General features: G+C 46.9%; 1 protein-coding gene across 1 annotated transcript; it reads left to right on the plus strand.

The window, feature by feature from the left end:
* Positions 1-1,314: 1,314 nt before the first annotated feature.
* Positions 1,315-9,474, plus strand: LOC132592662 (endogenous retrovirus group 3 member 1 Env polyprotein). The gene is given in 3 exon segments (XM_088672848.1): positions 1,315-2,028; positions 6,780-7,876; positions 7,878-9,474. Coding segments are annotated over 2 exon segments (1,845 nt in total). The 5' UTR covers positions 1,315-2,028; positions 6,780-7,249; the 3' UTR covers positions 9,096-9,474.
* Positions 9,475-14,388: the final 4,914 nt, after the last annotated feature.

A 14,388-nucleotide genomic window follows, 5' to 3' on the forward strand; every position in this document is an offset into this window, starting at 1 on the left:
GGCTGCACCTATGAATTGATGTATTTTATTGCACTGATACCCAGACTTCTTTCCTCCAAAGAGCTCAAGGGGGCACATACATGGTTCTTCTCTCCCCTCCCCCTCCTCATTTAATCCCCACAACAGCCCTGCGAGGTAGGTTGGGCAGAGAGAGGCAGCGGCTGAGCCCCCAAGGTCGCATCCAGGGAGCATCATGGCCAAGTGGGGATTCGAACACTGATCTCTCCCAGGTCTGAGTCTGGCAGTGGGAGGGGGCCAGAGGCAAAAGTGGGTGGTGAAAGAGGTGTGAGTCTCACTCTCGTAGAGTAGGTAGACTTCTAGGTAAAAGGTAAAGGTAAAAATGGGACGCGGGTGGCGCTGTGGGTTAAACCACAGAGCCTAGGGCTTGCCGATCAGAAGGACGACGGTTTGAATCCCCGGGACGGGGTGAGCTCCCATTAATCAGTCCCAGTTCCTGCCAACCTAGCAGTTCGAAAGCATGTCAAAGTGCAAGTAGATAAATCGGTACCACTCTGGAGGGAAGGTAAATGGCGTTTCCCTGTGCTGCTCTGGTTCGCCAGAAGCGGCTTAGTCATGCTGGTCACATAACTCGGCCAGTAAAGTGAGATGAGCGCCGCAACCCCAGAGTCGTCTGCGACTGGACCTAAAGTTCAGGGGTCCCTTTACCTTTACCTTTAAGGTAAAGGACCCCTGGATGGTTAAGTCCAGTCAAAGGTGACTATGGGGTTGGGGCGCTCATCTCGCTTTCAGACCAAGGGAGCCGGCGTTTGTTCACAGACAGCTTTGCAGATCATGTGGTTAGCATGACTAAACCACTTCTGGCGCAATAGGACACCGTGACAGAAACCAGAGCGCACAGAAACGCCATTTACCTTCCTGCTGCAGCGGTACCTATTTAAGTACTTGCACTGGTGTGCTTTTGAACTGCTAGGTTGACAGGAGCTGGGACAGAGCAATGGGAGCTCACTCCATCATGGGGATTTGAACTGCCGACCTTCTGATTGGCAAGCCTAAGAGGCTCAGTGGTTTAGACCACAGCACCACCAGGTTGGCTTCTAAACATACACACACTATGGGATAGGATAGACTGTGCTTCAGATCCCTACTTGGCTGCCGCAAAGCTCACTGTGGGACTTTGAGAAATGTGCACTAAAATCCCAGTGGATTTCACAAAAAAGAAAAACATTCCCAAACTGAAATGGAGATGTGGAGGCCCAAGAAACCGAGAATCAGAAATGGACACATCCTACATTGCTTTAAGAAAGGACTGGGCAACTTCATGGAGGAGGAGAGGGCTATCGATGGTTCTGTGAGAAAGACTAAGACAGGATGTGACTAAGACAGGATGTGCCTCAAACTCAGTGGAAAGTTCCAGGGAGCTATGTCAGCTAAGTTAGGGTAGAGGGTGCCACGTCAGCTAAAGTTAAAGGAAGCTATGTCAGCTAAGTTAGGGTATAGATAAGGAAGTATAGTCCCTGCTTCCTAATAAGGTTAAACTTTAAAATAGCGAGCGTAGATTGGTTAATGTATAGAAATGTGTCTGATAGTTAGATTGTAAGCCAAGCCTCCGAAGGGAGGGGCGGCAGCAGTAGGGAAAGATATAAGCTTAAGCCTGTACATTGCTCGGGGCTCTTCGTACCACCCAGGTCGTGGAGCCCGCCTTTGCAAACGCGTTACAATAAAGAGGAACCGGTAAGACTTACTTCGGTGTCTCCTTGTCTGATTGCAAGTCCACGTAAGGGACTTCTCACAATTTTGGCGCCCAACGTGGGGCCCTCGACGGTCTGCGCGACGGGAATCTCGGAAGAGGGTCGGCCGGCACTCTGTTCTTTTCAGAGAGACCCACTGTCCGGACCCTGTGGTGACAGATCCCGAGGGCTGAACGACGGAGAACCGATTTAAGTGTGTTTAAGGGAAATAAGAGAAAGGAAGCGGTCAGGGACCGTTGCAGTCAGGGACTGCCTTGCCCTGCAGGGACGCCTGCCAGTTCACTAGCCACACCGAGAAGGAGGCACTGGACTGAAAGGGGTGAGTATTGTGTGATTTCCTGAGAAGGGAAAGACAGGGGAGAAGAAGTCAGAGGAACTGACAGAAAATAAGGAACAGAGAATAAGGGACCCCGCAGCAGAGGTAGGGGCAAGAGGCCTGATCAGCCTCGTGGAAGTGGTCTAGAAGGCACGCAGTAGAGGTAAGACGTGACCGAACTATCCTTCCATAGGGTAAAGGTAAAACGTGTAAGGTAAAAATAAAATAAAATAAAATAAAAATGGGAAGGTAAAAGGGAACCAGGTTAGGTTGGGAGGCTGTTTGTGTGAGGCGCCTATATGCATGGAGTGTGAAAGAGTGGGGGACCGTAGAGGAAACCCAAAACTGAGTGTGGGTCTCTGCCTTGGCAGAGACCGGACTGGGCAGTAGTGCGTTTCCTGCGTGTGGGCGACCACCCAGGCCACGAAACCCAGGTGCGAGTGTGTTTGTTAAGTATATGTGAGTCTGTTCTTTGTGTCTCTGTCAAAAGGCCAGACAGAAACCCATAAATAATTAGAGAAAAATCCAGCCTGAGAGTCTGTATGTTAGAGATCTCTGTTTTTCTTGAAGTAAATAAGAGCTGTACTCAAGACTGAAAATGTTCAAGGGATTTGTTTAAATTTGGCCATAATATCCACAGATAGTTATAATTGCAAGCTTGCTCTAAAAAAAATTTAGTTTAAAGAAGCCATGTTGGACCTGATCAATCTTAAACATGGAAATGTAAGAATGAGGTGTGCAAATGTTTTGTCAAAAGAAGGGCTCCAAAATAGAGTCTTCCTCTAAGTGGTAGAAAGGAAAGGAAAGAATTCCTGTACGTGTTAAATTGTGTTCTGAGAGGGGGATTGCCCCCCTTGCAATTAAAGAGGAAAGAAATTTGGAACTTATGGGGAATGTTTAGTTGGAATTGAGTTTATGAGAGAGCTAATCTACCGTCATGTTCTATTCTACTTTGAAATGTGCTGTGAATTTAGCCCAATGTTTTAATACGGCGTGCCTTCTAGGAAAATACTATTAAAGGTAGAGGCTCCATAGCCAGCAATTGTCTACCTGAGTCCAGTTTTAGCTTTGGTTCAGTTGGGCAGAAGGGCTCCTACAGTTTCTGTGAGAGCAGCCAGGATTTACTAATAAGTAAACTTACTCCCAAGTAAGCTTCCTTTCATGGGAAAGCTGAAAGGAAGGGGGAAAGTATTGCTAGGAACTCCATTTGGTGTGAAAAGTACTCACCCCTTCTCAGTTTCTGTATGTGCTTATTTAACCCTTAGTTACTCCTATCCTTTGCGTTAGGCGTACCATGCAAATGAGGATGATTTTTCTCTAGAAAATTCACCCAACTTGGGTATCTTATAACTCTATGGTAGTTACCTCTGCAAAGCAAGTTTTTGAACAAAATGTGGGGTAGCTCCTAATAAGCAATGGATTTTAGGGATACCAAAAAAAAACAGACTAGGGCTGGGTGATAGCTGGTTTTCAACATCATGGTATATCAGCAGCTTAGCATCATGATATCCTGATAAACCATGATGTGTGCTCCCCCCAAATATGGACCAGGCGGTGATGAACTGGGACAGAGCTTGCATTTCCCCAGCTGAGCAGCCGCGATCCCACACCTGCTTGCGTGCAGAGGGACTCAGGAGGCAGCAGTTTCACCCATGATACACTGCTGAGTGAAGCCGTAGTTGCAGTCTGTCCCTCATGCTGGTCCTGGGCAATGTATCAGCCAGGCCTAGTGGGGTTGAGGGAAGGAGCAGCCACAGAGGTCGGATGAGGGGGGGAAGGAAAGCAGAGTCACTTCCACCGCATGGTTTGAGTGGAAGGGGATGAGGGGGTACCGGTACTTCAAGCCGCCATCAGCAGGGCAGCGAGCGGTGGCAGCCAGTGAAGATGCATGCCCACTGTGGCTGCTGCTGCTGCTTTTCTTGCTGATTAAGAAAGGCTGCTTTGCCTCAGTGAGAAGGGAAGGTAGTGCCATGGTGCCTTGAAGTGAGGATGATCTGTCAGTGTGAGGGGAAGGCAGGGTTTCGCAATCGGCTGCCCTGTTCTCCCTCAGCCTGAGGAGTGAAACATTGCTATGTATTGGCAGGTCAAAAATATATATATATATATTTATTGCGATGGATTTCAAAACTGATTCTGGCCAATCTATTGAAAAACCACACAGCGATATAACAGACCATAAAATTTGTGCTATTACCATGCAAAAATGACAAAAATTAGTTGGGGGGAGGCAAGGGATGGGGCCGTGTACCACATGAGTGTACTCCGTGGACCCCCAGGGGTCCCCGAACCCCTATTTGGGAACCATTGTTTTAGAGGGTCAGATTGGATGACCTTAGGTCCCTTCCAATTCTGTTACTTTATGGCTAGGTGGAAGGCAACGTGTCTGCAAGCCTACAAATTTCTTGCTGAGTAGGGGAGTTAAATGGTGGATTGTATGTTGTATGTGCAGTGAAGGTGCTAGGTAGGTAGAAGGAGAAAGAGAGAATGTGTCTGCAAGAAAGGAAAAGGAAGTTAAATTGGATTCCATTCGATTGTTGAATTGGCTGGGCAACCTGGGAGTCAAGGTATCCAGGGAAAAGTTGCAGTTCACTGAAAGGAGAGTTAAATATTTAGGGCACATATTGGATGGGGGAACCAGACAATTGGACCCAGATAGGGTAAGAGGTATCATGGAATTGAGACCCCCGAGAACTAGGACTGATGTGCGAAGAATGTTGGGATTGCTGGGATATTGTAGATTATGGATAGACCAATATTCAAAATTAACCCAATTCTTGAATAAGAAGCTAACTGGGAAGGAAGAGGAAGTATTGTGGGATGAAGGAGACAGGGAAAGATGGGAAGAAATTAAGAGAACCCTAATCGCCAGTCCGGCATTGGCTCTACCCAATTTACAACAACCCTTCCATCTATATGTGACAGTGGCATCCCAAACGGCAGTGGGGGTGCTAGCTCAGAAAAGGGGAGGAAGATACCAGCCGGTGGCTTATTTGAGTACAACATTACTCAACATTAGAACCAGTGGTCAGAGGGTGGCCAGCGTGTATACAAGCAGTAGCAGCAGCAGCTGAACTAGTCCTAGAAAGCAGAAAATTGACTTTTGGGGGAGCTTTGATTGTACACAGCCCTCACCAGATCGGGGCGGTCATGACGGGAGCCGCTCCGACCTGGATGACGGACAGACGTCTGGTACAATATGAGGGAATTTTGAGAACAGGCTCAGACATCACTATTGGGACAGACAGGAACTTGAATCCCGCGGAATTTCTTAGGGGAGAAAGGAAGGAATGGGAGCCAGATGAGCATGACTGCCTGAGAAATATAGAATTGATGGCAAAAGTAAGGGAAGATCTAAGTGAAGTGCCATTGAAGGAAGGAGAAAGGTGGTTTGTGGATGGGTCCAGCTACGTTAGGGAAGGCAGAAGGAGGTCAGGATATGCAGTGGTAAAGGAAGATGGGGAGGCTATAGAAAGCGGGGCGCTCCCCAACACTTGGTCAGCTCAAAAATGTGAAGTGATGGCATTGACTCGTGCCCTAGAATTAGCAAAAGGATTGGGTATAACCATATGGACAGATTCAAGATACGCGTGGGGAGTGGTTCATACTTTTGGCAGGACATGGAGGGAGAGAGGTTTTATTAAGGCAGATGGGAAACAGATTGAGCACGTAGCCTTGTTGGAACGGTTGCTAGAATCACTAACGGGACCACGGAAAGTAGGGATTGTGCATATTTCAGCTCATACCAAAGGGCATAGTCCAGAGGAGCAGGGAAATGCATGGGCTGACCTCCTAGCGCGAGAAGCAGCTGAGGGAGAGCCCAGAGACGAAGTAATTAGGCAATGTGTCCTACAGGTTCCGGTGATAGATCCGCAGGACTTGAAAAATTTAGTATTTACTCAAAAGGAAAAGGAATATATGGAAAAGGAGGGGTGGGAAAAGAAAGGAGATGATTGGGAAACCCCAGAGAGACAGATGGTCCTTCCTAAATCGGTGATGCTAAATATTTTAGAGAAAATACATGCGGGGAGCCACTTGGGCACTGAGGGAATGATTAATCTGGTGAAATCCCTGTATTGGAGCAGGGACATGTGGCCCATGACGCACGCTATTGCATGGAAATGTTTAATATGTCAGAAGGTTAATAAGGCCCGAGCCAGAAAGACAGAAAGGGGCGGGCGACCATTAGCGGTGTGGCCATTCCAAAGAATACAAGTAGATTTTACTGAGTTACCAGAAAGAGGGGGGCAAAAGTATTTGTTGGTGTTTAAGGATCATCTCACAGGATGGGTTGAGGCCTTTCCCAGCCGCAGAGCCACGGCTCAAGTGGTTGGGAAAGCCATTCTGGAGCACATTCTTCCTCGCTATGGGATAACGGAAGCAATAGACTCAGATAGGGGGACCCATTTCACCCAATTGGCAATGCAAGAGGTGATGAGGGCGGTGGGAATCACATGGAACTTTCACACCCCCTGGCATCCTGAGAGTAGTGGGAAAGTGGAACGGGCAAATGGAGAAATCAAGAAACACTTGACCAAGCTGTATCTAGAGAATGGTTTGCCCTGGACAAAGAATCTCCCCCTGGCCTTATTGAGAATGAGGGTGGCTCCTCGGAAGGACACTGGACTGTCCCCATTTGAAATGATGATGGGCCACCCCTATCTAGCTCCCCTAGGAAACCCTCAGATTGAATTTAGGGATCAGTTCACCCGGAAATATCTGCAGTCACTGTCCCAGTCTTTGTTATCCTTTCACAGGCAAGGCGTACTAGCACAGAGACCCCCACTCTTGGAACAACAGCACAGCTTCCAACCTGGAGACCTGGTCCTGATAAAAGCGTGGCGGTCGGAGAAACTCACCCCGAGTTGGGAGGGCCCATACCAAGTCCTACTCACCACTGAGTCAGCAGTACGGACCAGAGAGCATGGATGGACCCACTACCACCGGGTGAAGAAAGCCCCGCCGGAGAGTTGGACGGCAACGGCCAGTCCAGATAACCCGCTAAGAGTGACTCTTACTAAATCAGGAACCAGAATCCAGCAGAGCACTCCTAGACTGTAAATGTGTCTGTTCTGCACGTGTGAGTGTTTCTTTGAATGCTGTTGCTGTGCGCATTGTGAGGGGTGTGTGCTGTGTGTGCATTGTACTGAAGAGTGTAATATAGTTTTCATAGAGGAGGTTATAATCCAGCATTGTAGGATCAAATACAGCCGGGGAAAGAACAAACATGTTCCAGATAGCCCAAAACAGGCAGGGATACATAGCACATAACACCACAAGGGGAGCCGAGAAGGTTATGGTCTGCTTTGATGCCTGTCTAGCAATAAACAAAGGCCAAGGACCAAATGGGAACGCCGGAATTGGGTGTGGAAATTACGAATGGGAACGATCCTATTTACAAGACAGAAAATATCTTTTCAAACATATTAAAGGAGAAAACGTGGGCGCTGGGAGTGGAATTTACAATTATTGGTACACGGAAGGGGTTAAAATGCAGCTTAGTTACAAAGGCCCAGAAGGAATCAATCTAACACGAGGAGCAGCTTCCACTGACTGCTCGGCCGGACATTGTAACCCGGTCTGTTTATGGGCAAAAGAAATGCCCTCCACTAAACCAAAAATCATTCATGTGGGTTTAGGGATAGATGGGACAGGTAAGGACCCTTATGGATATTTAGTTATCCAAATACATACAACTAAGGTCACTAAGAAGCCTATTACAGTGTTTGAAGATTTTGAAGAAGAAATTCAGCATCTAAATGCCCTCCCTTTACCCCCTAAGGCACACAATATGTTTTTGAGTCTGGCAGAGACCATTGCTAAGGAATTAACAGTGAAAAATTGCTTTGTATGTGGGGGGGACTAATATGGGAGACCAATGGCCTTGGGTTGCGCATGAGGTGAATTATACAGAGATATATCTTTCCCAAAATAATTATACTTATAATCACCCTGGGAGAGAAATTTGGCAAATATCGAATAATGTGGTAGGGATGGAGTGTTTCGTTAGAAACGTGACTCTAAGATCAAATGGGATGCAGGTAGGGAATCTCCCCTGTATGGGACAATGGGAAGGAAAGAACTGGTGGGGTCATAATAATAAAACCTGGCCCACTCCCCTTGGAAAAATAAGACAGATGGGGTTTCTGTTGGACCCAGAAAATAGGACTCTAGAATGGACCACCCCGTTAGGATTCTACTGGGCATGCGGGGAATATGCATATAATCGGCTGCCCCCGGATTGGGTAGGCTCGTGTGTCCTGGCAACACTGAGGCCCAGTTTCTTTCTACTTCCTTTGCATACCAAAGCAAGATTAGGGGTGCCAGTCTACGATGAGATAGGACCTCGAAGGAGACGGGCAATTCAGATAGGAAATTGGTTAGACACGGAGTGGCCCCCGGAAAGGATAATTCAATATTATGGACCAGCTACTTGGGCAAATGATGGCACTGCAGGCTCCTTTGGGAGGGACCCCATATATCTACTTAATCGCATAATCCGCCTGCAAGCAGTAGTAGAGATAATTACTAATGACACTGCAGCCGCCCTGACAAAGTTAGCAAAAGAGAGTGCTAAGAGCCGCACCTATATAATGCAGAATAGATTAGCCCTGGATTATTTATTGGCAAAAGAGGGCGGGGTCTGTGGAAAATTCAATCTGACCAATTGTTGTATAGAAATAGATGATAGTGGAAAAGTGGTAAAGGATATAGCTGATAGAATGGTTAAATTAGCTCACGTGCCGGTCCAAACGTGGGATGGATTCAATTTTAAGGACATGTTCAGTACCTGGTTTCCAAAATTACCCGGACTACAGGCAATTGTAGCCCTTATTGGACTAATAGCAGCAGGGTGCATCCTGATCCCGTGCATATTGCCCATCTTTGTCCGAGCTATTAATAATTCACTGGCTCTATTAGCAGAGAGAAAAGTACATACACATTTGATGACAATGAGGTATACGGCAGTTCCCACCAGGGAGGATGAGGATAATCAAAGCAGATTGGGACATGAACTACTCTGTGAGTTTGAGACAAGATATAAAAAGAGGGGGGATTGTGAGAAAGACTAAGACAGGATGTGACTAAGACAGGATGTGCCTCAAACTCAGTGGAAAGTTCCAGGGAGCTATGTCAGCTAAGTTAGGGTAGAGGGTGCCACGTCAGCTAAAGTTAAAGGAAGCTATGTCAGCTAAGTTAGGGTATAGATAAGGAAGTATAGTCCCTGCTTCCTAATAAGGTTAAACTTTAAAATAGCGAGCGTAGATTGGTTAATGTATAGAAATGTGTCTGATAGTTAGATTGTAAGCCAAGCCTCCGAAGGGAGGGGCGGCAGCAGTAGGGAAAGATATAAGCTTAAGCCTGTACATTGCTCGGGGCTCTTCGTACCACCCAGGTCGTGGAGCCCGCCTTTGCAAACGCGTTACAATAAAGAGGAACCGGTAAGACTTACTTCGGTGTCTCCTTGTCTGATTGCAAGTCCACGTAAGGGACTTCTCACAGTTCCAAGCCAGGATGGCTCTGCTCTGCCTTCATAGTCGGAGGCAGCAATGGTTCTGAGTACCACTTGCTGGAGACTGCTGGAGGGGAGCGTTGCTCGTTTGCTTGAGTCCTGCTTGCGGGTTTCCCACTGAAACATCTGGCTGGCAGCTATGAGAACAGGATGCTGGATGTGATGTGCCATTGGCCTGGCCCAGCAAGGTCTTCTGATGTTCTGAGGAGAAGAGGAGGCTGGACTATGTGGGAATGTTCAGGGAGGCAAGTCCCTTTACTTAGCAGAGTTTTAACATTCCCCTTTAAGTGCACAGTGGGTAGCTGGTTGCAAGCTTTTTTTAAGCTTCACAATATAGATCCCTGGTAAGATCCCTCATTTCCCTCTCAAAAGAATAACCACGCCACAAACTTATTTAAGATATATAAAAGTAGTTTACTCACATCATCAGTTCACATTTGGATCCCTGAAGGCAGACTTAGTTGTTGTTGTTTAGTCATCTTAGTCGTGTTCTTCTACTCTCCATGACCCCACAAACCAGAGCATGCCTTGGAAACTCTCATTTTCTTCTCAAAGCTTCTCCATTTTTATGTCCATGGAGTTTTCTTGGCAAAATACTAGAGTGGTTTGCCAGTTCCTTCTTCAGGTGGATCACATTTAGTCTAAACTCTCGGCTATGACCTGTCCGTCTTGGGTGGCCCTGCACGGCGTAGCTCAGAGCTTCTTGGGGTTATTCAAGCCCCTTTGCCACAACAAGGCAGTGATCCATGAAGGGGCAGACTTAGTTACAAAGGTACTGTATATATACATGTGGATCTACCCCATATGGGGGATTAATCCCAGTGACTGCAGACCGGCAGTCACTGTAGTTCACATGACAAAAGGAAGATGGAGAAGAAGGGGAGGAGGGCTACGTGCCTTGAGCTTTTGTTACCTGCACAGGTAAGGTCACGCCCACCTCTAGTCACATGCAAAGAAAGTATGTCCCAGTCCAGGAGGAGACAGGAAGTTCTGACTGGCTGGACCAAACATCCCCTTGCATGTCCACTCTAGGAAAACAAGGAATGTTGTATTTGACTGCTACTTATGTATCACATCCCACAGACTAGATGGGCCCTTGCCTGATCCAACAAGCTCTTCTTGTTTTCCTATGTTGTTAGATCCACCCGTCCCCGTTTCCAACTCAAGCAACCCCCTCGGACTCTCCCTTCCTCTGCAGAAGAGCCATCTTTTTAGCTCTGGTCAAGATTTCTGTGTAAGACATGCTGTGTGGTGAATTCCTGTGGGTTGCCTTCCTGCACCGGCTAATCAGAAGCAGCGCATGTTGAGGAGGAGAATAAGAGGCCTTCCGTGGGGCACATCCATATGCATGAGCTGTAGCAAAAAATGGTGATGCAAAGACAGAGGGTGCCGCTGATGTTTATGAATGGAGAGATAAAGCACCAAGAGCTTGGTGTGTATTCGGAAGCACTCCCAGGGCCAGAAAGGGCGGGCGGGCCGGAGGGGAAGAAGGAGCTTGTTATTGATGGGCCTGTTTGTCTCAACAAATAATACAATAACTCTCAGAAGATGTGCATCTGGTCAATTGTCTCGTTGCCGAAGGGAAACAGTGTGAGTGGAGAGCAAAGGGGGTTCTGTCCAAGGAGGGGGCAATTCTCAGCCATGGGAGGCACTGCAAGAAGTAAGTGGATACATCTGAACGGCCAAGGAAATCCAACACGGTCACGTTCGATTTCCAAAAAAGGAAACTGCGTCCAAACAAGGAGGCTGCCCAAAAGGAAGTTGTAAGACCAAGTCAGGAGGGTGAGATCGCTCCACAAAACATTTGGGATTTTTCCCAAGATCACAATATCAGAAGTTCAACTCGAGGGTATACCGCAGATCAGAAAGGTTGGAAAGCAGAGTCAAAAAGGCTTTAAGGGACAAGAAGTCTTCCTTCAAAAAAGCAGAATCTTGTCCAAATGAAGAACAAAAAGGAACACAAACTCTGGCAAAGAAAGTGCGGACCAATGATAAAGAATGCTTTTTTAAAAAAGTCTTTGAACAATATATTGCTGAAAACATTAAGACCAGTAACTATTATTATGATATATTTATTTATACATGGACCACTTATAAACATGGACCACTTATAAATGCCATCTCCAACTCTTTGAAAGATTCCATGAACGATGTCTCCGGAAAATCTTACACATCACTTGGGAAGACAGGCGAACTAATGCCAGTGTACTGGAAGAAGCAAAGATCACCAGTGTCAAAGCAATGATTCTTCAACATCAACTTCGTTGGACTGGTCATGTTGTGCAGAGGCCTGATGATCATCTTCCAAAGCAATTACTCTATTCCAAACTTAAAAATGGGAAGCGTAATGCTGGTGGTCAACAAAAGAGGTTTAAAGATGCTCTCAAGGCAAATCTAAAAAAATGTAGTATAAACACCAACAGCTGGGAAACACTGGCCTGCGAGCGCTGCAATTGGAGAACAGCCTTCACCAAAGGTGTCATGGGCTTTGAAGAAGCTCGAACTCAGGATGCAAGGGAGAAATGTGCTAAGAGGAAGGCACGCTTGGCAAGTCCACACCGTGATCAACTCCCACCTGGGGAACCTATGTCCCCACTGGGGAAGGATGTGTGGATCCAGAATTGTCCTCCACAGTCACTTATGGACTCATTAAGACTGTCGAAACAAAATATAAAAAATTCCTTCCAGTAGCACCTTAGAGACCAACTACGTTTGTCATTGGTATGAGCATTCGTGTGCATGCACACTTCTTCAGATACACTGTTAAGACTGTTCATGGAAGACAATCTTACTCAGCTACAAGGAAGAAGAAGAAGAAGAAGAAGAAGAAGAAGAAGAAGAAGAAGAAGAAGAAGAAGAAGAAGAAGAAGAAGAAGAAGAAGAAATATTTATTTATACCCTGCCTTCCCCCCGATGGGACTCAGCAAGAAGATATTTTAAATGTTGTTGTTGTTGTTGTTGTTGTTGTTGTTGTTGTTGTTGTTGTTGTTTAAATTTGGATACCACCCATCATCCATAAATCTAAGGGCGATTGAACACAAAAATACAAGTTAAAAAACACAAAATACGTAATAAGAACCAGAACCAGTGCTTTAAGCAACCACATCGCTCCTGATGCAGCAAAACAAGCTTCCCTCAGCGTCGAGGCACCGCAATGGCAGGGCCGGGGAGGGAGAAATCCTCACCTGTTGCATTTCTGCCTGCCACAAACACACACTTCCTCCTCCTAGAAGCCAGCATTGCCTATTCCTCTCCAAGCCGTCTAATGAGGAGAAAAACAAGTTCTGAGAGGAGCGTCCCGCCTCCCACCCACTCCCTTGTTTTAATTCAGCTCCACATGTTATAAGAGATCCCTGGGGCCCGGTCTGGACAAACCCAACCTCTCACCTGTCTGTGCGCCAGGTACTTAATGCTCTCAATTTAGCTGCTTTTAATTAAGCTGGGAGAGGTGTCGGCAGCAGGCAGGGGAGGTGGGGGCGAAGGGAGCAACCATTGCCAAAATTCGGAGCTTGTGCTGAGGAGAGTTTTGCTCTCCACCAGCCAGGGAACTGGTGGGCTCAGCAGCTCAGAGGCCAGGGGCCACCAGAGTTATGCGTCCCCTGAGCCGCCTAGGATGTGGCAGAGATGCTGGTCTTTGCCTTCCTTTCTTTTTTCCTGCGGTGTTCACTGATCATTGCCGCTGGCTGCCTGGCTGCCTTGCCAGCCTTTAATATCAGGGTACCTGCAGGATATGGGATTGGGCATCCCAGAATGGTTTAATTATTAAAATTATTATTTATTGCTACCTAAAGGTGTATATTGCTTCTTCTTTTTTAAAAAAAAACAGCGGGGAGGGGGAGGTTCTCAAAGCAGTTTCGCGGTTCAGATGATAATAAGGCACAACCAAGCAAGAATTAAATCGAATCAGCATTTTAAAAAAATAATAATTTTGAGGCAAGAGGTTAACAGTGCTTCTATTCAAAACAAATTCCTGATCAAGGCTGAGTGGAGAGTCGGGAGAGGACAGCTTCAGCCTAGTTTTTTTATAGAAGGCATGGCAAAAACAGACCCTCCAAGTGTCCCTATTTTCCAGGGTCAGCCCTGAATATATAGAAGCGGTTTCTGATTTGATCCCGGAATGTCCTGCTTATCCGGCTTAGGACGTCCCTAATTTCATCGGAGAAATGTTGGAGGGTATGGAGTAATGCGGCCCCTGAGCCAGGGAGATAAGTAACTCTACAACCTTTAGAAGACATCTGAAGGCAGCTCTGTAGAGGGAAGTTTCTTTAATGTTTAATATTTTATTAGGTGCTTATATAATATTGTAAGCTGTAAACTATTATGGAATAGGACGTCCCTATTTTCATTAGGGAAATGTTGGAGGGAATGCAAACAAGAAAGTCCAGGAGCTGAATGTGGCCCTGCAGCTCTACTCTGTGGCCCTCAGGACACCCCCTTGGGTGCCCCCCCACTTGAGTGTCTGGCAGGAAGGCCTCTTGCATTCATTGTCCTGCCCACTTGTGCTTCTAGCCACACCCACTTTTGCTTCGGTCCCGCCCACCAGCAGCCTATAGTTCTAAAGGCAGAAAAAGGCTGGCATCCAGGCCTCCTCAAATGGGGGTGTCACACATGCCCCCCCAAAGAAGACCCCCCCCCCAGATCTTAGCAACGTAGGAACCTGTCTTACACCAAGGAAGACCGTTGGTCCCTCTGCATCAGTATTGTCAACCCTGACTGGCAGAGGCACTCCAATATTTCAGAGAGGGAGCCTTTCCGAGCTCTACCTAGAAATCTAGAGGTAGAAACCTAGAGTGTCAAGGCGGGAGTCGGGCGCAGGTCAGCAATAACTCACCAGGCACTAGTTAACTCTTTAT

Source organism: Zootoca vivipara, chromosome 6 (genome assembly GCF_965207765.1).
Source record: "Zootoca vivipara chromosome 6, rZooViv2.hap1.1, whole genome shotgun sequence".
Lineage (NCBI taxonomy): Eukaryota > Metazoa > Chordata > Lepidosauria > Squamata > Lacertidae > Zootoca > Zootoca vivipara.